The sequence below is a fragment of the Gopherus flavomarginatus genome, chromosome 7 (genome assembly GCF_025201925.1).
Source record: "Gopherus flavomarginatus isolate rGopFla2 chromosome 7, rGopFla2.mat.asm, whole genome shotgun sequence".
NCBI lineage: Eukaryota > Metazoa > Chordata > Testudines > Testudinidae > Gopherus > Gopherus flavomarginatus.
The window spans coordinates 113,371,253-113,396,820 of record NC_066623.1 but is presented as its reverse complement, the minus strand read 5'-3'; the positions used below and the strand labels follow the sequence as shown (position 1 = coordinate 113,396,820).

Sequence of the window (25,568 nt, the reverse complement as noted above, 5' to 3'; positions counted from 1 at the left end):
GAGACTGTCTCATTTTCAAGAGACTTAAGTAGGAACTTAAAATCCACTTTTCTCAGGCATATTTGACAATTTTCCAAGGCTGACCTGAAATAATCAGTTTAATTCATTGACTTCAGTTAATCCCTTTGTTTAATGCATCATTTAGTTGTAAAGGTGAAACATGTTTTGATAGAAGTTTGTGTATCCAAAACATTTAAGGATGCTTTGTTTAATTTTATATGCTGATGTGTTTAATTAAACTGCAGTTACCATCCTTATGCAGCTTGACACAAATCATGAGGAAAAGGTGAATTATGTAGTAAATGAGTAATGATCATCACCATCTTATACTACAATGTACAGTTAATAAGAATCTGAAAATATTAAGCTATATAATTGCTTAAATAAATGCATGTAGTTTTAGCATACCCTCCTAGGTAGCAAAAAAAGATACCACAAAGAGATAATGTAAAGGATATATTTAGTTGTAAATCAAAGTTTTAATAGTTATGTCAATCATATTTACGGTGGAAGAAAAAATAGTAAAATTGCTGAAGAATATCAGAAAACAGGAAATGCCAAAAGATGGCACTAATATTAGATATATGCAAGGACAGTAGTACCCAGTCAGGATGAACTACCAATACACACCAGGCAACGGAGAAAAATCTGACCCTGAAAATTTAGCATACAGATTTATTTCCCTCTCTCTTTCAACAGTCAATGTATTGCTTCTCATACCTATTAAACTAAATAATAATTTTTAAAGATGCTAGGTAGCTACAATGCCAGATTTATTTATTTATTGGTCTTCTGAGATGAATGAGACTGACTGGCCTGGTAAGCTAAGAACTGGATTTAGTTTCAGGCTGAATACAAAAATATCTTGTGGGGGGGGCGGGGAGAGGGAGGAGAATATACAATGGAATTTGCTGTTCGCAATTAAACTCTTTTCTGTTTCTAATCTTAATTTCTTCCACTGCTGAAACATGACAGGAAAGTAACACCAAACGCTAGCAGCCAGAAATTAGTTTCAGTGGGTCACTTGGAGAGAGAAGTCAGGAAGGAGGGAGAGTTTACCATGAGTGGCACATTTGGCACGCCTGGTGCAAAACACATCAGTTTATTTTAATACACAACTGTCTCAAAAAAGGTCCTTCATGCAGAATTACAGAGAAACTGAGGAAACAAATTACCAACAAACTCCCATAGAGAGGTAAGTCCACTAAGTAAATCCAATACATTCTGGCCAAGATTTTCAAAAATAGGAGTCTAGCTTTAGCTCGCAAGTTCATATTTAGTTACCTAAATAAGAGGCCAAATTTTCAGCAGTGCTAAGCCCCCACCAGCTCCCACTGAAGTGGATACTCAACACTTTTGAAAAATCTGGCCACTTATTTAGCTGCCTAAACATGGACGTGGGAGCCTAAAGTTAGACTCCTATTTTTGAAAACCTCGGTTTCTGTCTTCAAGTCAGTGTTATTTTAGTGTGTCCAATTATAATGCTTTCATTCCATGCAGTTTTCGATTTAAAGCAGTTTTTCTTCTTTACTATAATCTACTTCCTTCTCCTCACTCCCAGCCAGGTCTTGCAAGTTTGTCTGAGCCTCACTGATTCCTTGTTTCTTCCACTCCAGCATTATAGTCAACAGCCAGCTTGATGGTTCGCATCCCTTTGGTGCAAGGAGATTGGATACAACTCTTTGCAGTCCATTCATGCCACCTAAACAGTTGGTCACTACTGACTGACAGTGGGAATTCCTCTTTCCCCACTAGCTTTCTGAACTGACAGTGCTCCCATTCCCTACGGGGCTCAGGGAGCAGATGGCAACTAGAAGTTAAACTGGAGTCCCTTGTTGGCCATTCAGAGCATTCCACCTCTAGGAGAATGGGACAATGCGAAGTTTGTGTTTTAGGGTTTGTTAAATTTGCAGGCTATAAGTTCATAGTGTCCTGCTTTCTGAGGAAGAATGAGTTAGTAATGTAGTCATGTCAAGTGACAGAAGGAGAAACTTGAGAGAGAACATACAGATGGAACTTACAACTTTCTTCCCCAAAACACAGCTTTGGTGCTTTACTCCAAAGAAACCTCAAACCATTTGTATTTAAGAGAGCTATGCTTTGGACCTAATCCTGCAAAACACTATTACACGTGTTTCATTTTAAGAAGTTAATGTGACTATATACAAGTGTAAATAGGACCAGGCCTTAAACTGTCAAAACAGATATACACACAATGAACCAATGGCTTCACAAGAATAGTTTCAATTCATTCTGAAATGTGCATTGTAATCAATCTTTTTAAAATCAGCATAACTACAAGGAAACTCTCCCACGTATGTGGTATGTGAAAAACATCACTGAGAATTTGATTTATGTTAATAAATAGAAGGGAACTCAGAATTCTGACTGAGCCCTGGTCTATTTTACAAACCTACATTGGTATAACTACATGGCTCAGAGGTGCGGCACCCTGAGCGACACATTTATATTGACTAAACCCCCATTGTAGGCAGTGCTATGTCAACATAGCTACTGCCTCTCGGGGAGGGGGAGTACCCATGCCAATGGGAGAATTCCCACCAGTGTCGGTAGCATTTTCACTAACACTAACAGCGACACAGCTGCACCACTGCAAAGCATAAACAAGCCCTAAAACTCCCTTCTATCCTCAAAATCATGGTACCGTAAGCAGGCACACCAGCTCTCCTATAACCACATCAGGACAGCTTTGAGCAACAAGTGATTCTGCATACCACGGGTCCAATCCAGTGTGGCCAACTCATGCAATACTTGTTTTTCTTAACGTCCCAACTTCTCAAGGCCTGTAATTGAGATTCTTAACTTTCATTTTTAGGAAAAATTATGTTTAAGTCTCTCAGTTGTGGAAAAAGCTGGAAAAAATGTGATACAAGTGTAAAGGGCTCAAACTCAGAAGTCAAATAAACCAACCTGTTTTTTTAAAAATCATGATTTTTTTTTTAAAACAACCACCTCATGCTTTTTTTGTGTGTGGGGGGGGTCCTGACTCGTCATGCTTAAACACTTGGTGATAGTAATGCGGCAGAGACTTTACTTAGTCAAAACTCCCAGACACCTTTGTCCATTTTCCTTCTGTGAGAACTGCAGGGTCAGGGATTATGCGCCTGCTACATCAGGGTGCAAGGGGATGAACTGACGACAGAGTTTCAGCCAGAACTCTGAATTTCCTGCCTTTTGTTAGTTAAAGCCTGGACACTTCACATACCAAAAACATCCATTTAAAACCACATGAAGTGTATCAAGCTGTGTTTGGGGACTGAAGACTTTCCCCCTCACCCTTCTTTTAAATAGTTCACAAAATATTTGGTTCCCAAGGAAAATAATATAAACAAAGTCTAGTATAAATACTATGTCTTAACTTCAGTGAAACAATACTTCGCTGGATTAGACACGGTGGGGTTGTTCTGCATTGCAAAATGAGTCACAGATTGACAGTGACTCATTAAAAATGTCACGTTCTACAAGTAAGTGTCCTTACCTGTGCGCTACCAATACCCCTCCTTGGCAGGTGGGACAATGCACTCTAGCTACCTGCGGGGGAGCTTCTATAAATACCAGAGAACTGCTCCTGTCCCGGTGTGTCCCCCACCCCAGATCCTCTCAGTGGTGGAGCCCAGCCACGTTCTTCCCCCGTCCTTGGCAGGGTGGGACAACACATTCCAGCTACATGAGGGACAGCTCCCATAAGCCTGACCTTAACAAGTTTACTTATTTTGTAACCTTGTCCATCTGCCTCTGACCCATAGCTCACCACAGTCCTAGTCATCCTCATCCTGCTAAATCTCTCACTGGCTCTACCTGCACCTGTGCTCTCTCCATCCCAATCTCCCACTGCCTACCACGCTGACCAATATTTTCTCACTGTTTCTTTGTACTCTCCTTTAGGTCTGTCTATATCCGTTTTCCTCTTGTTTTATACTTAGATTGAAAGCTCCTTCAGGGAAAGCTTTTTGTCCAGGTTGTACAGTGCTCAGCACAATGGGGTCCTGGGTTCATGACTAGGGCTCCTAGGTGGTAGAATACAAATTAATAATCAATAATTTAACTGAGTAGATATATGTCAATTAGATTTGAAAACATGTTTCGTTTTAATGTTTGCATTTCTCAGTGAACATAGATTAGTTACTTTCACTTTTGTCAGTTTCACTCAAGTTCTCATGTACTAGTACAATACTCCAATACTGATCTAAAAAGTAAGGGAATACATATTTTTAATTACCATATTTTTAGTAAGAACCTCTACTTCCCCCTTACCCTTCCTAAAAAAAATCCAGCTTGGCTTAGGTCTCTGAATAGCTACACTAACTTCACTTGGGGCCACTCAAACACTGCACAGTTAATGGTGAGAAGAAATGAGGCAGAAAGGTACTGTCCATCCCTCTGAAGAAAAACGTGGCAAGTAGTTAAGTCAGCCAGGCTTTTTCCTTTTTTGTAACAAACTTCCCCAAACACTGTCTCATGCTAGTACCTCTTGTGAGATAAATAATGAAGTGATGGTAACTCACCTCCTGGATATTTACAAGTGCTATTAAGGGGAACAAGATGGATAGGAGGGAAGCATTAAATGTGACAGATCTTGTGTCCAGTTCCAAGCACCACAAATTTAAGAAAGATGTGTACAAATTAGAGAGTCCAGAGGAGTCAGCAAAAACCTGACCTGGGAGGAAAGGTTAAAAAAAACTGGGCATAGTCAGTCTTGAGTACAGATGACTGAGGGGGAACTGCTAACAGTCTTCAACTATGCTAAGTGCTCTTATAAAAGAAGAAGGTTGTCAATTGTTCTCCAGATTCTAGCCACTGAAAGTAGGACAAGAGGTAACGGGTTAATCGGTTGAAAGGGAGATTTAGGTTCGACATTAGGAAAAACTTTAAACTATAAAGATAGTTAAATACTGGAATAGGTTACATCAAGGGAGGTTGTGGAATTCCAGTCACTGGAGGTTTTTAAGAATAGGCTAGACAAATACCTGTCAGGGATAGTCTAGGCATACTTGGCCCTGCCTCAGCAGGGGCAGGGGATGGACCAATGTGACCTCTTGAGATCCCTTCTAGCTCTATATTTCTATGATTCTATAAGAAAGTATTAGAACAGAAGGATTTTCCCTAGAATTCTGGTGGTACTTCCCCATGGGACTTAGACAAAACACCAAAGCCACTTTTTGTAAGAGAGGGAAGGAGGGTGGGTAGGGGGTTAAAGAGTCACATTGGATAGGTAGCCACTGGCGACGATCTCTATAGGACCCGTGGTAGATTATGCCTGGTGGACAGGGTGGAGAGGCTTCTGAAAGTCATGCTGTGTCAACGGTTCTAATGTGGCTCCCGACAGTCCCCTCAACATTGGCTTGCTGCGAGAGCAAGGTGCATTAGTGAGGAGAAAGACAGCTGGTGAGTCCTGCTATACCTACGGTTTTTCTCTTGGTATGAAAATCAGGGAGCCTGTGTCAGGGAGGGAGCAAGAGTACTAGAACCCTTTTTGAGGAACTCAGTACCTCTTCTCTACCCTCTTTACAGTTCGTGGTATTGTGGTCGGCTTTCGTCATTTACTGGGAGTCCGATCCTGCCCAGGCCAAACTTTGTCAATATGTATAACAACCTAGGAGATATTTCTTGTATGACAGACCTCTCTCCCCAATTCTCATAAGTAGCATGGAGTCATCTGGCACCGGTACTAATGCTAAGGGGACTTCTTCATCAGGTAATGAGTATGAAAGGTATTTAGGTGGTGAAATAGGATGATGTTACTGCTCTGACATTAGGTCTGGCTCTTCTTGGTATCCTTCTCTGTCAGTGGCAGTGGTCTGACAAGGGATGGCACTGGGGAGTGCAATCTTTTCCTTTTTCTAAAGTGCAGTATATATCCATTCCTACAAGTGTGTGCGGAAGGACTCCAGGATATAGAAAGTGCATCACTCTATCCCAGGTCAAAAAGTCATGCACTGCAATTTAAAAGACACTGATCTCACACACATGAACACTTACAGTGAGACCCATACTGACACATACTCGAAAGGGGATTTTCAGATATGCTTTGATTTGAAAATCAAGTTAACATTGTTTCATGCAAAAATGAAATGAAAAGAAACTTCGGATTGACTGGCTCAAGAAAAATCTCAGTCACATCTACCTTTTTAAAGGTGTCAAAAAAAGCTGTGGATTCTTAAAGACTCTTTACTTTGTGAGCCAAAACTTAATGAGATTAATCTTAAATATGACAAAAGTTATATAAAATTTTTGGTCATGTGAAAAGCTCCTAGCTGCTGTTAAAGTATTTGGATTCTTTCTGTCAATCTAGGTTCAGTGGCACTACAGGTGATCTACTCAGCTTTTCATTGCGCACCAATACTGGCTCTTAGGCCTGGTCTACAGTAGTCTGTTATTTCGGAATTAGCCGAATTAATTCGAAAAAAGATTCCGTCCACACGACCAAACCATTTTTTTTTCCAGTTTAAGGGGCTCTTTAATCCGATTCCTGTACTCCACCTCAGCAAGTGGAGTCGCGCTTAAATCAAGATCGCAATCCCGGGTTAAAGGTACTGTGGATGCAATTCGACGTTACTGGCCTCCAGGAGCTATCCCAGAATGCTCCCTTGTGACCGCTCTGGACAACACTCTCAACTCTGATGCACTAGCCAGGTAGGCAGGAAAAGCCCCGAGAACTTTTGAATTTCATTTCCTGTGTGGTCACCATCAGCACAGGCGACCATGCAGAGTCCACCATCACAAGAGATCACGCAGACCGGATTCACAGACGAGCTCCAGCACAGTCTGAATGGGAGGTACTGGATCTCATTGCATGTTGGGGAGACAAATCTGTTATGGCAGAACTACATTCCAAAAAAAGGAATGCAAATATGTACACTACAGTCTCCAGGGCCACGATGGAAAGAGGCTACTCCAGGGACACAGAGCAGTGTCGTACAAAAATCAAGGAGCTCAGGCAAGCATATCAAAACGCCAGGGAGGCAAACGGGCACTCTGGGTCACAGCCCCATACATTCCGCTTTTACCGTGAGCGGCATGCAATTATGGGGAGGTGACACTACCACTACCCCACCACTGTCCGCGGACACCTGCAAGGGGGGAGTTGCATGGAGCAAGGAGGAAGAGTCATTGGAGGAGGAGGAAAAGGACAGTGCACAGGCGGCAAGTGGGGAAATCCGTTTTCCCCACTAGCCAGGAACTATTAACGCTGGATCCAATAGCCTCCCTCCAACTCTCAAGGCGGGCTCCTGGACCATGACCCCGGAGAAGGTACTTCTGGTGAGTGAGAGCCTGATTGGAGCCACGCGGTGGGGGGCATGGGGGAAACCCAGCCGCACTGGGCTGTTTGCGTTTAGTTTAAAGGGTTTATCCCTGCTCAGAGCCTCATTAGAGCCATGCGGTGGTGCGGGGGGGGGGGAGGGATGTTGTGTGAAGCGATCATCCCATAGAGCCCGCAGGCCCTCCTTTTATATGGCGAACCCATCAGGCATTGCTTGCTATGGGAAAGGGGGTCCAGCAGTTTGAAAGCATTTAAATGAATGTGGAAGAAGCAGAACGCCGAGTGCTTACCCTGGCTGCCCTGCAAGCTGAATTCTGTTGCCTGGTCGTGTGCGATGGTTTACTCACACCAAAGGGCAGGCACTTCAGTATAAGAGAAAATGCTAACTTGTACAGAAAGAACATGTACTGTGCACTATGAATTGCCTGTTTCACTGAGAAGGAGTGTCCCCTTCGTTCTGTGAAACGTATCTTTTAAAATACTACCCTCCCTTTTTCTCCTCCCGCCGGTGCAAATGTTTCAATGCGGCCCCAATCTACTCCGTCCCAGAGGCTGGTCCAGATTAGAAGGCAGAAAATAAAAACTCAGGACGACATGTTCGCCAAGCTCATGCAGTCCTCCCGTACTGATAGGGCCCAGCTGAATCCATGGAGGCGAACAACTGCAGAGTACTGTAAAGCAATACAAGAACATGAAGAGAGGAGGGATGCACACGATGAGAGCCAACAGGATGCTATGGTCAAGCTCATGGGGGAGCAAACTGACATGCTCTGCTGTATGGTGGATCTAATGCGGGAAAGACAGCAAGACCACGGACTGCCGCTGCAGCCCCTATATAACCGTCCTCCCTCCTCCCCAAGTTCCATAGCCTCCTCACCCAGACGCTTAAGAGCATGAGGGAGGAGGCTACGGGGACCCACACTCAACCCCCGAGGATCGCCCAAGCAGCAGAAAGCTGGCATATGCAAACTTTTGATTTGGTTTCTGGACTTGTCCTTCCCTCCTCCTCCACCCCCCTAACCCAATAACCTCCCCTTCCCCGGTCTACCTTTGGATTTCTCTCAATGTGTTGTGAAACAAATAATGAAGAACAGTTTTTAAACAATTTTGACTTTATTTCCTTTCATATAGATAGGGGGTGGGTAACTTCAAGAGAAACAAACACAACAGTCACACCGTACCCTGGCCAGTCATGAAACTGGCTTGCAAAGCTTCTCTGATGAGCAACGCATCCTGCTGCGCTCTTCTAATCGCCCTGTTGTCTGGCTGCCAGGCGAGTTGCCTCAACCTCCCACCCCACCATAAACATCTCCCCTTTACTCTCATAGATATTGTGGAGCACACAACAAGCAGCAATTACAATTGGAATATTGGTTGTGCTGAGATCTAACCGAGTGAGTAAACTTGTGCTTTCAAAAGTCCACAAGCGCATTCTACCACCATTCTGCACTTGCTTAGCCTATAGTTAAACTGCTCCTTTCTACTGTCCAGGGTGCCTGTGTACGGCTTCATGAGCTATGGCATTAAGGGGTAGGCTGGGTCCCCGAGGATAACTATAGGCATTTCAACATCCTCAAGAGTAATTTTCTGGTCTGGGAAGTATGTCCCTTCCTGCAGCTGTTCAAACAGACCAGAGTTCCTGAAGATGCGAGCGTCATGCACCTTTCCTGGCCATCCCACGTTGATGTCGGTGAAACATCCCTTGTGATCCACCAGTGCTTGCAGCATCATGGAAAAGTACCCCTTGTGCTTTACATACTGGCTGCCCCCGTGTGCTGGGGCCAAGATAGGGATATGCATTCCGTCTATTGCCCCGCCGCAGTCAGGGAACCCCAGCGCATTAAAGCGATTCACAATGGTCGGCACATTTCCCAAAGTCACTATCTTTGATAGCAGCTGGTCAATGATTGTGTTGGCTACTTGCAGCACGACAGCGCCTACAGTAAATTTTCCCACTCCAAACTGATTCCTGACTGACCGGTAGCTGTCAGGCATTGCAAGCTTCCACAGTGCTATGGCCACTCGTTTCTCAACTGTGAGGGCTGCTCTCATTTTGGTGTCTTTGCGCTTCAGAGCAGGGGACAGCAAGTCACAAGGTTCCATGAAAGTGGCCCTACGCATACGAAAGTTTTGCAGTCATTGGGAATCATCCCAAGACCCACAACACAATGCGGTCCCACCAGTCTGTGCTTGTTTCCTGGGCCCAGAATCAGTGTTCCACAGCATGAAGCTGGCCCAACACCACCATGATCTCCCAGTCGCCACATGCCATGCTTCTAGGAATGTCTGTGTCCATGTCTTCATCAGTGCAGTACAGGTTACGAAGGCTGAAAAATGGCGGGGAATCATTGCTGTCTGTAGCTTCCACGGGAGTCCAGGACCGACAACACGGAAAAAGCAGTAGAAGCTGTGAGGCTCAGTTCACAATGGCAAAAACGGAGGGGAATCGTTGCTGTCTGTAGCTTCCAAAGGAGCCCAGGACCGACACCTGGTTTTGCAGGTACTGAACATACTGCTGGACAAATGCGCAAGGTATTTACAATGGTCAAAACTGCAGCAGAGATCTGAGCGGGCTCCATGTTTGCTGCACTATGGCGCCTGCATGGGTAATCCTGGAAAAAGGGCATGAAACATAGGAGAGCTGTTCGGTTCAAGATGGCCGAAAAAAGGTGGTAAATGGTTGTCTTCTGCAACTTTCACGGAGGCGGTAAGCTCGCTAGAGCTACAAGAGCGGGAGAGCAGAGTTTGCCGGCGGAAGCTGTGCAGCTCAGTTCATGATGTCCAAAAAACAGCGGAAAATTGTTGCCTTCTGTAGCTTCCACGGGAGCCCAGGACTGACAACATGGAAAAATTAGCTAGCGATGCAAGAGCGAGAGAGCAGAGTTTGCGGCAGAAGTTGTGCTGCTCGGTTCACAGTAGCGAAAAAAAGGCGGGAAATAGTTAGATAAAAGAGTAGATAGAAAGACAATAGGACATGTGAGGTGGATTCACAGTACCAGGAGATGCACCATATTGCACCATCTGCTGGCAGTATGGCATCTGCGTAGCTTTCACGGAGCGAGAGTCGACACACACCCAGAAACACCCACGAGAATGTTTCTGCCCCATTATGCACTGGGAGCTTAACCTAGAATTCCAATGGGCGGTGGGGACTGCAGGAAGTGTGGGATAGCTTCCCACAGTGCACCGCTCCGACGATCGATGCTAGTCTCAGTACTGTGGATACACTCCGCCAAATTCACATGCTTTAGTGGGGACACACAACACCGAATGTATACAATCACTTCTGAAAATTCGAATAGAATAAGTTGAATTAATTTCGTACTGTAGACGTAACCTTAGTCAGGAAGCGCAGAACACAGACAGCAGATGTAAATACATTCTGTATGTTTTTACAGCAACCTTGTACAACTGTTCACACGGGACAGATTTAGCAAGTACTTGGCCACAGAGGCACCATGACTTGCAGGTTCATTTCCCCTTTACTACTACTCCTGCAGTAAAATTAAATAACTTCAGGTTTATAAATAAAACAAGACTAGACTAAAGATGTCCTAAGTTCTACGTCAGTTTATCGTAACAAAAAAATTGCTCTTAAAAAAAAATTACTGTAATACTGAAATTCTCTGATGGAAAGTGCTATTAGAAATGCAAGGCCCTTTGCAAAACAATGAAAACTCTTCCAGCACCACTGGAAGAGGCATTAATCCTATTTTACAGCAGGGAAGACAGAGATTAAATGACTAAACTACTCTCTTGAACATTAGAAATGTGTGTTACCCTCAGAACGTGCGAGCGTATTTCTTGCCCTTCTCTCCCTGTCATAAACAGATAGCTAAGGGTTAATGTCTCTTTCACCTGAAGCACCTGACCAGAGGACCAATCAGGAAACCGGATTTTTTCAACTTTGGGTGGAGGGAATTTTGTGTCTAAGGTCTTTGTTTTCTGGCTGCCTGCTTTCTCTGAGCTTTGGAGAAGTAGTTCTACTTTCTAGTCTTCTGTTTCTAAGTGTAAGGACAAAGAGATCAGATAGTAAGTTATATGGTTTCTTTTCTTTGGTATTTGCATGAATATAAGTGCTGGAGTGCTTTGATTTGTATTCTTTTTGAATAAGGCTGTTTATTCAATATTCTTTTAAGCAATTGCCCTGTATTGTGTCATCTTAATACAGAGAGAACATTTGTACTTATTTTTCTTTCTTTTTATATAAAGCTTTCTTTTAAGACCTGTTGGAGTTTTTCTTTACTTCAGGGAAATTGAGTCTGTACTCACCAGGGAATTGGTGGGAGGAAGAAATCAAGGGGAGATTTGTGTGTTGGATTGCTAGCCTGACTTTGCATTCCCTCTGGGGGAATAGGAAAGTACTTTTTGTTTCCAGGATTGGGAACAGAGAGGGAGATTCACTCTGTTTGGATTCACAGAACTTGTGTCTGTGTATCTCTCCAGGAGCACCTGGAGGGGGGAAGGGAAAAAGGATTATTTCCCTTTGTTGTGAGACTCAAGGGATTTGGGTCTTGGGGTCCCCAGGAAAGGTTTTTCAGGGGGACCAGAGTGCCCCAAAACACTCTAATTTTTTTGGGTGGTGGCAGCAGGTACCAGGTCCAAGCTGGTAACTAAGCTTGGAGGTTTTCATGCTAACCCCCATATTTTGGACGCTAAGGTCCAAATCTGGGACTAAGGTTATGTCACTCCCACACCCTTTTTGTGTTGTCATCTCCTCATCTGTTTGTTTCTTCATTTAAGGCCAGATTGCAACAGGCCGCATACGTGAATGGAGGGGAAGTCCTAGTTCAGCTTGCACAAGAGTGTCTCAACTGCAGTCTCCGGATTCCACCCAAATGTTGTCATGAGATACATTAACTATTTTGCTTCATGCAAAATCATCATTAATCTCACCATAAGGCCAAACCCTGGGGTCTAGCCAAACTGCCCACCCAATCTTTGAGCCATTATGTGCAAGCGTGAACCCCCTGCACTGAGTTAGAGCCACCTGAAAGCTACTCTTTCTTACACAAGCTGCTAATGACCCCAAGGAACAAAACGGCAGTGGAGGATTGACACAACATAAGAGTAATCTTGCCACAACCCTCTTCTCTCCAGCCCTATGCTCGAAGCAGAAGGAAGAAGTGGCAGAATAGGAGCAGCTACTCCCGCTTTGTACCACCAGAAGATCCCCAACGCACAGGAATGATCCTCCTGGAACTAGATACACTTGCTCTATGGCTGGAATCCACTGAGGTGCAGTACAAGGTGGCTATACTGCACTAGAGAATATTTAGCAAATAACTATCTGTCTCAGATCACACCTATTACCCTGGTGTCAGAGTTCACAGGCTTTTCAGTTTCACTCTGGAGAGGCCTAGTTTTCTTATAGATACTGTTCTACGCCACCCCCCCCCCCCAACCACCACTGCCATTGCTACTGTACCAAATGCAGGGATTACTTGTTTTCCTTTAAGTGAAAAACAGAAATAAAAACACAAGCAGAAACTGCAACTGTAACAGGAAACCTAGAAAGAACTGAATCAAAGAAAAAATAAGGTATGCAAATAAAAATTTACACTATTAACCCAAAACTCACACTGTGCATTGGCCTGTAGATCATAGGGATCATTTTAATCCCAAATTTAATCAACAGAATTTTACACATACTTAAGACTTTTTACAGAACTTATACAGCAGTTCTGCTGAGGCATCACAGAACTGGGTGGCGTTTAAAAAAAAAAGGGGAGATAAACTAGCCTCTGGCAGCAGCATTGTATGCTATTCCTAGCCTTTTTAAAGGGAATTTCTGTCTTTTAGAACAATGTAATCCAAAATTCACTCCCTTAATCCTAAACATTCTTGTTTTAGTTTAACAGGTAAATTCTCATAGTTTAGTCAGCAAAAAGTTCCAAGAGAAAGTTTCCATAGCCAATCTTCCCTTTCCTCCTGGTTAGCTAAGCTTAGAATAGTTAAATTCCCAACAACTGCAAAAAATCCATCACTCCCTGAGGTAGACATCTTGCAACTTTGGTCAAATCTCCAAAACCAGCACAGTTTATAAAGCTACATATATGCACACATAATAAAAATGTTGATTTAAAAACTCAGCTCCTAAGAACAAACAAAGCAGGGCACCAAAACTAGTGGGGAAAACATACAAGAAAATGGAAAGAACATTTTCCTGTGAACCAGTACTCAGACACCGTAATGAGGAAACATGGTATAAAGACCTAGATAGAAAACAAGGTACCAACTCCCGCAACCCAGTATATTCAAACTAAAGATTCCAAGTCATTTGGCTAATTAAAAGTACAAGACAGTAAGGTACACAAACTGAGTTTTAATTCTAGTTTGCACGCTTTGTATCAGTATAGGCTAGCTGTAGGCAAGAATAGCCAGGAGGAAAAGAATCAATGCTATGTATAAAAGTAACAAAAACTCATCCTTTACTTGTGGAGAATGACTGCCAAACACCAGATTCCTGTTTCTCAAAGGGATTAGGCAGCTACTAAAACTAGCTGCATGAAATATGTGCTAAAATATCTCAAGAGATTTCACTACTAAGCACTTGGATCACTGGAAAAAAACTTGCACAAACCAAAGAGAAAATTCATGCCAAAGAAGGAATGTGTGTTTAACTGCAGTAACATGGTAGCTTTTTGATGTGATTATTTTATGAGTCAGGGTTCTGTTCAAAAATGTGTCAGAATAGCACACTACTTCACCAGGAAAGGGGAAAAAAGGACCAAAAGCTTTACAAGGGTAACATTTAGATGTTGAATCTTACTATAGGGCCTTATTGTAGGGTCAAGGGAAGAGCCCTCCCCTTTCCCTTCTGTCGTTTTGGTTTTGCTGGAGATGGAGCTTTTGGTGCATGCCTGACAAGTACCATATTTCTAATAGGGTAAATTTGGGTGTCTCTACTTCCATTTTAATCTCCCTTTCCTTGTCCCCACCTCCTAACTTTCTTTCTTTTATTATTGCAATACTCTGGGCTAACCTCACTGAAGTAGAGAACTACTGCTATTTTCTTCTGTTGCAGAAACACCACTGTCACTCTTTTGAAGAATTAATACTAACCTGCAGGAGAGGCTCTTTCTGTACTGCAGAGGAAATACTCCCACAACACAAACCTCAACTGTTTGGTGAATAGTTGGCTATAGGGACATGGAGCAAAGAGTGCTGGAGATCCAGTGATGCTAAGTTGCCTCCAGAACTGAGCAAGAATAATGGCCCTTGTGCAGTCTACTTCTTTTCTGTGAACTGAGTGTAACGAACAGGGGAATCTGTTTGTATGATCTATGAATTCTGTGTGAGATTATGAACTCTATGCATCTCTGCCAAGCAGCCAACTCCATTTTGAATGTGCAACCCTTTACCTTCTCTACTGTCTGTTTGCCTCCACATTCGGCTGAAATAGTAAAAGCAGAACAGAAGAGAGTAATTGACGTGAAATGCTCTACCACTGAAATGAAATTGCTCTAGAGAATAAGATCACTCCTACCCAGGAGAACTGGGTTTGTCTGAGAAGAGGTTGCCTTGGCAACAAAGTTGCCTGACAGGGGTCTCCGGTCACCTGGGAAAGCTGGAAAGGGAATCACCTGCCAGAGAAGACTGGAACGGAGGAACACATCTATAAGGGATCTTTGGCCCCTTTCAGCAGCTCAAGCTGATAGGTGCTGATGCAGCCTTGAGGCAGGCAAGGAAAACTCTTCTTGCTTGCCTGAGCCCAGATGGTCCCCAAGGACTCCCAAGGGAAGGGTGTGCTTGACCGGGACATTACAGTTAGGATGCATATTGTTGTCTAAATTATCAGTACTGTCTTGTGCTTTATATGACTAAATATAAAACAGCAATGGTATTAGAATCTGTGCAAAGTGTCTCTGTGTGAGTTATATGCTTCACAATTGTCACGTGCCTCCTGAAGAGTTAAACAGCAAACCAGAAAGTACTCACCTTGGGGTGGAGTTCTGGGAGAGGGTACGTTTCAAGTGACGGGGGAGTCTGAAAGGTCACCATTGAGCCTGGGGGCCAGTCAGCTGGTCAGCAAGTTCCAGTTCTCAGGAGGGGGTGCCAGACAAAGGATCTGTGCCCTGAGAGTGTGCCTAAGAACCTCAAGATTGGGAGAGTGGCCAAGCACTGATCAGGCTCCAGGGGCTTAAAACACTCAAGAATGCAGTGGATGGGTCCTTTCACAGCAGTGATGTGTGGCCAGCCGAGGAAGCCTGAGACAGTGGCACAGATCCAGTCCATCTGGACATTCAAATAGGTAGGCCAAACTCCCTGATCACTGGGAAAACTAAGGATGTTGATGTGCTCTGGAATCCCTCGCATAGAATGGCCCTAGAACTAGTGCAGACCACAGGGGGTTTCATACCTGTCAATTTTTCTTGGAATCCTTGTGTATTAGGAAAAGAATAAATTTTGAGAGTCTCAAAGACCCCCGAGATGCATAATGGTCACTAAGAATTGCATTACCTGTCATGACTCTGCTGTAGCCTGGGGATTTGGCATTTAGGAGAATCAAGTGGTGCCTAGCTGTCTCCCCAAAGCAGAGCCAAAACCCCATTCAGGGTTTTCCAAGGGGAAGTGGAAGCATGCCTGAGGAGGAGAATCAATTGCAGATTCATCTTTGCTCATGGAAGCAGAAGAGCCATGGACGCCTTGACTATTAGATATTTAATTTGTAAGCGAACAACAATTCTGGGAACTAGGAGCTTTTTACATTCTCTCCTCTGGCTCCAGCAGTAAATTATAAGTACTATAAATAAAACTAGCCCGCCACCCCGAGACCTCAAATCCCACTGATTACATTTAAAATTTGCCTAGATTGGAGATGGGGAGGGAAAGTGATTCCCAGTCAATGCAAACAGACACACTGGGGACAAAAACATTCCCGACCAAAGCAACAGGAATTTCCATTAGCACTAATTGGAATTATGAGCACAAAATATAAAATAAGGATCCACAGAGCAAGGGGCAGGGGGATTCTGAACTGCTACATAACAGCATTCTTCTCTCTCGACAACGACAGAAGATTGTGATTGATGGGAGTAAAAGTAGCAGCGTCCTGTTCAATAAGCTATTCAAATATAATGTGACAGAACAATACAATAAGAATCCCCTTTGAGATGAAAATTAACGTGTCTGGAAGTATTTGCATTGCAAACTGTTTCTCCTGAAGCTTAGTACACAGTTGTAAAAAACACCTCCTTAAGTTGAAACTGTGCATAGGTTCAGTTAACTCCTTTAGTTTTTCTTTTTTAAAAGAAATGTCTATAGCAGCATTTAATATAATTTTCCTTACAATGCTTTTTGGCACACTTATACGCATTAACACCCCATCTTCCCATACTACAGGCTGCCAGCACATACTGCAGCAGAGCAGTGCTGCAGCTCTTGTAGGACTCAGGAAGCATTTCACACTTCAACACTATTCCAGGAACCTGAGAGTGCAACATCTGTAAAGCATACTACACAAAGTGATTGGTGTGAAGAACTGCTGAGCAGAAGTAGAATCTACACTCAGCCAGGAAACCACCGACGGGACATCAACTGCACTAGAGGGCTTATTTCCCTACTTTTCCTGTTCAGCATCTCCCACAGTTTCTCTCTCAGGACTGTAAGCTGATACACACACAGCATCTTACAGCCATGGTTGCCTCAATGGATCTGGGACTCTTGAAACACCTAACACCACAATGTCCGCAATGGGGAGAAATTTTTGTACACTGGACTAATGGTAACAAGCCCAGTGTTGCTACCATCCGGCAAAATTAACACTTGTAAAATGCCTGGGGATGACAGTCATGTGTTGTTTGTGTGGCACTGTGCAGACACTGCAAGCTCAAGATGTCCCAGCCAACAGTTTACAGCAATATCTTCTCATCTGACGTACACAATGCTGCCGGGGCTTCGGTTTCCCATCAGCAATGCTGCACTGCGAATATATAAAAAACTCAAGTGTGTATAAAATGGTTTCATATATCTTCAGCGTGAAAAGCATTTTATAAAAATCTTACTGGCCCCTTATTCAGAGCCTCAGAGAAATCATTGCAAGGGACCTGGAGAAAAAGTTGCATAAGGACAGTGAACACTTAATGAGTGGCTGCTATCTACTGAGTGAAGCAAATCCAGATGTCCCTCTTTGCACTCTACAGCCCTGTTGTATTAAAGTGTCAGTTCCACTTTCCAAATGTTTTTAATGGTGTGCTTGCAAGGATACATACTGTACTACTGCTCAAAAGAGATGCCACAGCTTCCAGTCTGAATAGCACATTGAACACATTCAGTATTGAATATGCTGTGGAATTATAACATATCCCAAATCCTAGTCCAGTCCATTTAATTCCACTTTTATATTTTGGAAACCACATGCATTAGCAGACAGTTCTTTCCATTCTTGGCCAGACAGTTTTCAAACAAAACCCATTTCTGAGGGGGACTATTAAAAACGAGTACAAATGCTGCCAAAAGGAAAAGAAACAAAATAAAACCAAACACCAGAATATCAACACTTTCCAAAAGCAGACAACTTATGTTCTGCAGATCTCAGCATGCTCAGATTCTTGTATGATCAGACAAGTGGAAAAAGTTTTGTTAAATGTAAACCCTACTTGCCACCTGCCAGCAGTAAAGTGCTAGATACCGGTGTAACAGATCCTGCAACAGCCAGATCATGACCTCTACAATTCTCAGAGCTACTCTAACTGATTTTATGGCTACTTTCCTCCCACTTGATGGTATTTGCATGCCTCAAGAAAATTAATGTACACTACACTACATTTGCTAGAAGGCCTCAGCTTTCTTCAGATTACAATTTGTCACAGGAACAAATACATACAAAAATAAATTAGACATGATTAAATTCTTTGTTCAGATGTTAATTTTAAATCTCCAGAATCATAGAACTGAAAGGGACCTCAAGAGGCTATCTAGTCCAGTCCCCTGCACTTGTGGCAGAACTAAGTATTATCTAGACCATTCCTGAGAGGTACTTGTCTAACCTGCTCTTAAAAATCTCCAATGATGGAGACTCCACGACCTCCCTAGGAAATTTATTCCAGTGTTTACCCACGCTGAGAGTTAGGATGTTTTTCCTGATGTCCAACCTAAATCTCTCTTGCATCAATTAAAGCTCATTGCTTCTTGTGATATCCCCAGAGGTTAAGAAAAACAAATTTTCTTCCTCCTCCTTGTAACAATCTTTTACATACTTGAAAACTTATGACCCCGCTCAGCCTTCTCTTTCCCAGACTCTGTTTCCAAACTGTCATCCTTCTGAAATCATAATTATTGCTCCCAACCACAGCAAAAAAGTGTAGGTCCTCTGTACTAAACAGATTTAATGTCAACAAATTTTAATTTTTAAGCAGCTTTCATAGTCTGGAAATAGATTAAATTAATTTAGAAAGACTCTTCAGTGCTGTCGAAGTCCGAAGACCTCCATCTATCCAAAGAACAGGTCCAGCACAGGTTGCAGTAGGGTTGCCATCCATCCAGTTTTCACTCAGACAGTCTGGGTTTCAGTTTGGGTGTCCAAGTGCCATTTGACAAGTCCTGATGTCCAGTTTTTCAATCTGTGGGGGAAAAAGTGGAGCAGCGGTGGGGCCTTGGGAGTCCGGTTACCAGCCATCAGAAAAGTGGCAACCCTAGGATGCAGTAATGGAAGATTCCGCTTGCACTGCCTCAACTATGCCCTAGAAAGCAGTGGCCTCTTAAGATAACATAGTTCAACCTCTGTGTTCACTTCAGTCCTGGACAGCTCTCCTGGGAGTGCCAATAAGGACAGAGATTAGAATCAGCCAAGCTGGTGGATTTTGTTAAATGGGACACGTTAATCAGAAAATGGAATGACACCAATTTATTTCACATAAACTAGTGAACAGCCACTAGCTGGTAATTTAGTTTTGGTTACTACAGTCACCCTGGGCTGTATTGGAACTGGAGGCACTAGAGGTAAAGTATATGTATTCTACTACCAATTCCCTTAGCCGTTCACTTCTGCTCCTGTTCCCCAAGCCCCAGAAACTCCTTAAAGATATGTGACCAGTATTGTTCACAATATTCCAGAAGAGGGATTGACAGTATAACTGGCAAAACTTTGACTCAGAATTTATATACTTATATTACTCAGAACTTATATAGCACTTCACATTTTCAGAGCACTGTACAAGTATGAACTAATAAACCACAAAACAGCTACTCTATTAAATGAATGCCTGCATGTGTTCACTGCTTCCATGACCAAATGCCCATATGTAGCAATTTTATTATTTAGGCCACGGGTCGGCAACATTTCAGAAGTGCTGTGCCGAGTCTTCAGTTATTCACTCTAATTTAAGGTTTCGTGTGCCAGTAATACATTTTAATGTTTTTAGAAGCTCTCTTTCTATATGTCTATAATATATAACTAAACTATTGTTGTATGTAAAGTAAATAAGGTTTTTAAAATGTTGAAGAAGCTTCATTTAAAATTAAATTAAAATGCAGAGCCTCCCGGACTGGTGGCCAGGACCTGGCAATGCGAGTGCCACTGAAAATCAGCTTGCGTGCTGCCTTCAGCACCCGTGCCATAGGTTGCCTACTCCCGATTTAGGCTGTTAGTTAAATTTACCTTAGTTCTCACTTGGGCAGTAGCAAACATTAAAATTAAAGTTACTTACAACATTTCATCATAACTCCCCTATTCTGTCTGGTCATAACTCTAAAACATTCTAACTGGGTCTGAAACATCTAATTTTTTGCCTCAATCCAAAAGGTAAAATTTTGTGACAGCCTGAGGATTCTCTCTTCTATTATTTTGAATTACTGGTAACCAAAAACAGAAGGAAAAAAGGTTGTCTATTTCGCTTGCCAAGAATTCAGAAACTGCTGAAGAAAGCAAGCACCTCTAACCTTAGCTACTTCTCCATAGGAAGTGTCTCTTGGTTTTTGTTTGCTTGTTTGTTTTTTGAAGAGGTGTTTAAAACGATAAGCATTTGGGAGGAAAATGTCATTTCTGAGCATGCTCAGTTGTATCTGTTAAGCATAATGAAATCCGATCACTTTTAGGACATGTTTAGGGGCAGGAATGGGGCATTCTCCCTGCTTAGCCTGATCAAAGACCCCAAAAGAGATGAGCACCTATGCTTGCGTAATAGTCATGAAGGAGTTTTACTTAAGTGCACAGAGAAAAAATTCTTAAAACAACTTTGTTGGGTATTGGAGAATATCACAGAGATTGAGAAAACTGTCCATCTCACAGTTTAAAGGTCTTCTAACAAATTTGCTGCATCCTGCAATTTTCTGAAAAGTCTAAGTTTTCATTTTAAAAACAACTTTTCCATTGTGAAAAAAACAGCTGTTAATCTGCTGAGGTGCTTCAGCCAAAGAGCAGCAAAGGTGTGAACTTATCCTGTCCCTCCTTTACTGCATTCACCCCCAATGAATTCTGAACTTCAAAGGCAATGTGTATATTCATTCAAGAATCATAGGACAGAAAGGGATCTTGAGAAGTCACCTAGTCCAGTCCTCTGCACTCATGGCAGGACAAAGTATTATAAGATATTCCTCTCCATTTTAATCATTAATGGAATCATATGCATGTTAACCTCTTGAAATGTTTTTTTTTGTGCTCTAATAACGCTGCATTTTATTAAAAAAATACACAAATGGTTACGGTGGGCAAATTCCTTTTGGCAAATAATAATTAAAGGCGATCTCACTCATACCTTTTTTAAAAGCAACATACATTTCTGAGCAATACAAAGTTACAAAAAAAGTTGCATTGACAGTATTGTGGCTTTTTACATGTTTTCATATTAGGCAGTTTTAAATAATTTACGTCCTATAAAAAATATTCTAGAAGCACTGAAGTTCATGCAAGATTGCTAAGCAAAAAACTTTTGTTCTATTATTCATATTATAAAAAAAACACTCACTATGGGGAGTTTATCAAGACACTCAAAATGTCATAATGAAACAAAATATCTTCTGTGAAAATTCTGTCACTGGGGGAAAAACGAGTGCATTTTTTGTATACATCAGATGCACAGTGCAACAAAATCAGTGTGTGAAAGGAGCAAAACTGAATTATGAGGATTGCTATGTCTCTCCCACCACATGAAATGTGGTGCTAGTTTCTTTTTTAAAACACATTATCATGTAAAGAAAAAACTGCAACATCTGATGTAGAAATTTATTCTCCAAACATGGCTTCATGTCCAAGTTTATTACAGTACCTAGTTTAGTAGAAGATACTTTATCATACAAGTTGGTCAACTCCCAACTCTCCCAGAGTGAGTGTTCTGGGCTCCAACTCATTTAGAAGTCGAGGCCCTAGAACAGGGGTGGCCAACCAGTGGCTCCGGAGCCACATGCGGCTCTTCAGAGGTTAATATGCGGCTCCTTGTATAGGCACCGACTCCGGGGCTGGAGCTACAGGTGCCAACTTTCCAATGTGCCGGGGGTGCTCACTGCTCAACCCTTGGCTCTGCCAAAGGCCCTGCCCCGACTCCACCCCTTCCTTCCCCCTCCCCTGAGCTTGACGTGCCCTCCCTCCTCCGCCCCCAGCCTCCTGCACACCATGAAACAGTTGATTGGGAGGTGCGGGCAGGGAGGGGGAGGTGCTGATCGGCGGGGCTGCTGGTGGGCAGGAGGCGCTAGCGAAGCCCATGAGGGGCTGCCGACACATTACTGTGGCTCTTTGGCAATGTACATTGGTAAATTCTGGCTCCTTCTCAGGCTGGCCACCCCTGCCCTAGGAGTCCATTGGTATGAATTACAGAACAAGCTCTTTTCTAATAGATTAAGATATAATACGTAATACATGCTTGGAAAAATCAGGACAGCAATTACAGCAACTGTATTAAAATCATATTACACACAAGGATTGTCAAAGTGTAGCAGCTGTACAATGTTCTGCCACAGAGGACATCACACCAGTTCAGATTGACTTAGTCTCTTGCTGAGTCAGTAGGAACTGGGAACACCATGGAGGTAGCAAGAGCTCATCTTGAATCATTCAAAATCACTGCTGAGCTTCAGAGGGCACAAAGTTTAGCCCAAGCATTCCCAAACTGTGGTGGGCGTACCCGGGGGTATACAAGACATATCTGGGGGGTACGCAAGAGAAATTGTGTAATGGTGGATTTAATTTATTAATTATTGTATTTACTGCATTTTCATAATGGGCTACAAAGACAAAATTCTGTGGGAATTTGTTATACAAAATATGGGCATTAATTTACTTCAAAATGTAACAATGAGAACACAGATACATTGACGTACAGAGCCCTCACCTCCAATCACCATACAGCATGAGTTCAGTTGCTCAGCAACTGTCCAGTCTAACTGAGCTCAGAACTGAGTCAGGGTTTTGTTTCGGTTGTGTATGTCACCCTATCACTATATCTGTACGTAACAGCGAAATATGGACAGATGGTTAAAGACAGGTAATGTTAAGAAGAGCACAAAAAGTATCAGTGAAAAGAAGGGCAAGGATACAAGGGCAGCTGGTAGATCTAGAAGAGGGTATGCAATAAGAAAAGTTTGGGAACCTTTGGTCTAGACTACCTCTGCTGGATGGATGGTGGCCACACCACAGAGCCCAAGAAGGGAAAAGAAAACATTTTGAAAAAGAAGTATTCGTGATTTGGATGCCCCTCCCACAAACGCATGAAAAATAAAGCATAAATAAGAAGGCTGAATTGTAATACGATGGTACATAAAGAAAGTCATACACATACATGTTTTCAGATAAAGGCACCTTAAAGATGCATCCAAATGAGATTTGGATGTGAACATAAGAACGGCGATACTGGGTCAAACCAAAGGTCCATCTAGTCCAGTATCCTGTCTTCCAACAGTGGCCAATGCCAGGTGCCCCAGAGGGAATGAACAGAGCAGGGAATCAGCAAGTAATCCATTCTCTGTCGCCCATTCCCAGCTTCTGGCAAACAGAGGCTAGCGTCACCAACTATCCGTGCCCATCCTGGCTGATAGTCATTGATCGACCTATCCTCCATGAACTTATCTAGTTATTTTTTGAACCCTGTTATAGTCTGGGCCTAGATACTCTTTTGGATACTCTGTTAATGGCCATTTTACACACCTAAATGTTGATTTTTCATCTAATTAAGGGTCTGTGTTTGCAAGTTGGGTGTTAAGAGTCTATTATTTACACACAATAAAGAAGCCCGATTCTGTAACATTTACAGTAAGTGATCCTATCAAAGCTAGTGGGACTACTTGCATGAGTAACTGCTACTCAACAAAATGTAGAGTCTGGCCCAAGGGGAGTACACACAACAAACAGTTCCGTTCTGAACATAAACAAACAGTCTTACCTCAGTCAGTGCATGCAGTTGTCCTTGATGTACGCAGACACCCATAAACCTACAACACAGAACAAAGGGGTTTTTTTTTAATGTATAAATAAAGACAACAGAAGTGAAGAGAGGAGGTGGTTCAGTGTTCAAACAATAGAAACAAGCAAGAATCAGTTCAGTGAAAACGGCACATCTCAGACCGGAACATTTAAAATCCTAGCTTAACAGAAGGGTGAGGGGCTATGATACAATATTTTGAATGCCCAGTTCAATAGAGCTCAGGAGACAAGACTCAAACTCAAGTGGAAAATTACTCACTAAGAGGTAAATTGTCATTTTCTCCAAGCCTTAAGGAAAGGCCAACATATAGCTACGTCACCAGGGGAAAGGAAAGGGGGTCAGTCACAATTAATTAGCTTGCTTCCCACTTGTTCAGGAGGGACAGCCAAGCTGAGTAATCGGCTACATGCCAATACAAATAGCAAATAACTTCCCCTTCTGCACTGGCTACATGGTGCTGGCTGTTACTGAAAGGTATGGGGAGAGGAGAAGCACTTTATGCTCGCATATTCTGCTGCACGGTCACATAAGGCAAGTAAACATTTTACCCTGAATGACTGTCATAATGTGATTTCAAAACACTCAGGCCTTGGCTACACTACAGAGTTGCAGCGCTGGTGAGGGGGTTACAGCGCTGCAACTTAGGATGTGTACACACTTGCACAGCACGGCCAGCGCTGCAACTCCCTGGTTGCAGCGCTGGCTGTACACCCGGTTGAGCCTCGGGTGTAGAGGATCCAGCGCTGGTCAGCAAGTGTAGACACCCACCAGCGTTTTTATTGACCTCCGTGGCATAAGCAGGTATCCTAGCATACCTTAGCAGCCTGTCTGGTAATCATGCAAACTCCACCGCCCTGGGCTCACCTGACCCCTCCTTTAAATGCCCTGGGAATTTTAAAAATCCCCTTCCTGTTTGCTCAGCCAGGTGTGGAGTGCAATCAATCAGCGACCATGCCTCCACGCACCAAACGAGCCCCAGCATGGACCAATGCAGAGCTGCAGGACCTCATAAGTGTTTGGGGAGAGGAGGCTGTGCAAGCACAGCTGCGCTCCAGAAGGAGAAATTATGATACCTATGGGCAGATATCGCAGTCCTTGCTGAAAAGGGGCCATGAACGGGACGCGTTGCAGTGCAGGGTCAAAATAAAAGAGCTGAGGAGTGCTTACTGCAAAGCCCGTGAGGGAAATCACCGCTCAGGAGCTGCCCCCACAACCTGCCGTTTTTACCAGGAGCTGGATGCCATACTTGGGTGTGACCCCACTGCCAATCCTAGGAGCACGATGGAGAGTTCAGAGCAGGAAGAAGTGGGGGAGGTTGTAGAGGACGGTGACAGTGAGGCTACTGGCGTGGAGGGAGACACCCCGGAGTCCCAGTACACATGCAGCCAGGAGCTCTTCTGAAGCCAGGAGGAGGCTAGCCAGTCGCAGCAGCACGAAGTTGATGGTGAGGAAGAAACTGAGGATCGTGCTCGGGGTAAGTAGATTTTTATGTTTTGGGAGAGGAGGGTTTTGGTTATGGCTGCCTGCATGCATGCATGCCTAAACGTCTCTGTAATCTGCCTCGGTAATCTCTTGAAAAGTTGCAGCAAGAGTGTTTGCAATTTGCTTTCTCAAGTTGATCGGGAGAGCCACCGTGGTCCTTGTCCCGGTCAGGCTAACTCATCCAATCCACTGTGCAGCGAGGGGTGGGGGGACCACGGCTGCACACAGGCAAGCTGCATAGGGGCCAGGGCGGTATCCACATTGCTGTAGAAGACCCTCCCTCTCTTTCCAGGTAACACGCAGCAGCGATATGTCTGGCAGTAGGAAACCCTGTTGAGAATTTAGGGATACTTGAGTGCAGGGCGACAGGTTCGCGTTTCCCCAGCCCATTGCACTCTGTTGTTAGCCCCCCCCCCCCAGCACGTAGCCAGCCACGCGGTGTGCTCCGG

At 43.4% G+C, this 25,568-nt stretch overlaps 1 protein-coding gene across 4 annotated transcripts in view; it reads right to left on the bottom strand.

Annotated features, from left to right (window-relative positions):
* The window catches only part of TESK2 (testis associated actin remodelling kinase 2), a 115,877-nt gene that overhangs the window by 43,072 nt on the left and 47,237 nt on the right, over window positions 1-25,568 (bottom strand). For all 4 annotated transcript variants that reach the window (XM_050961146.1, XM_050961143.1, XM_050961144.1 and 1 more), the window contains exon 4: window positions 23,596-23,644. In XM_050961146.1, coding sequence (XP_050817103.1) covers window positions 23,596-23,644 — 49 coding nt within the window. The remainder of the gene's footprint in view (window positions 1-23,595; window positions 23,645-25,568) is intronic.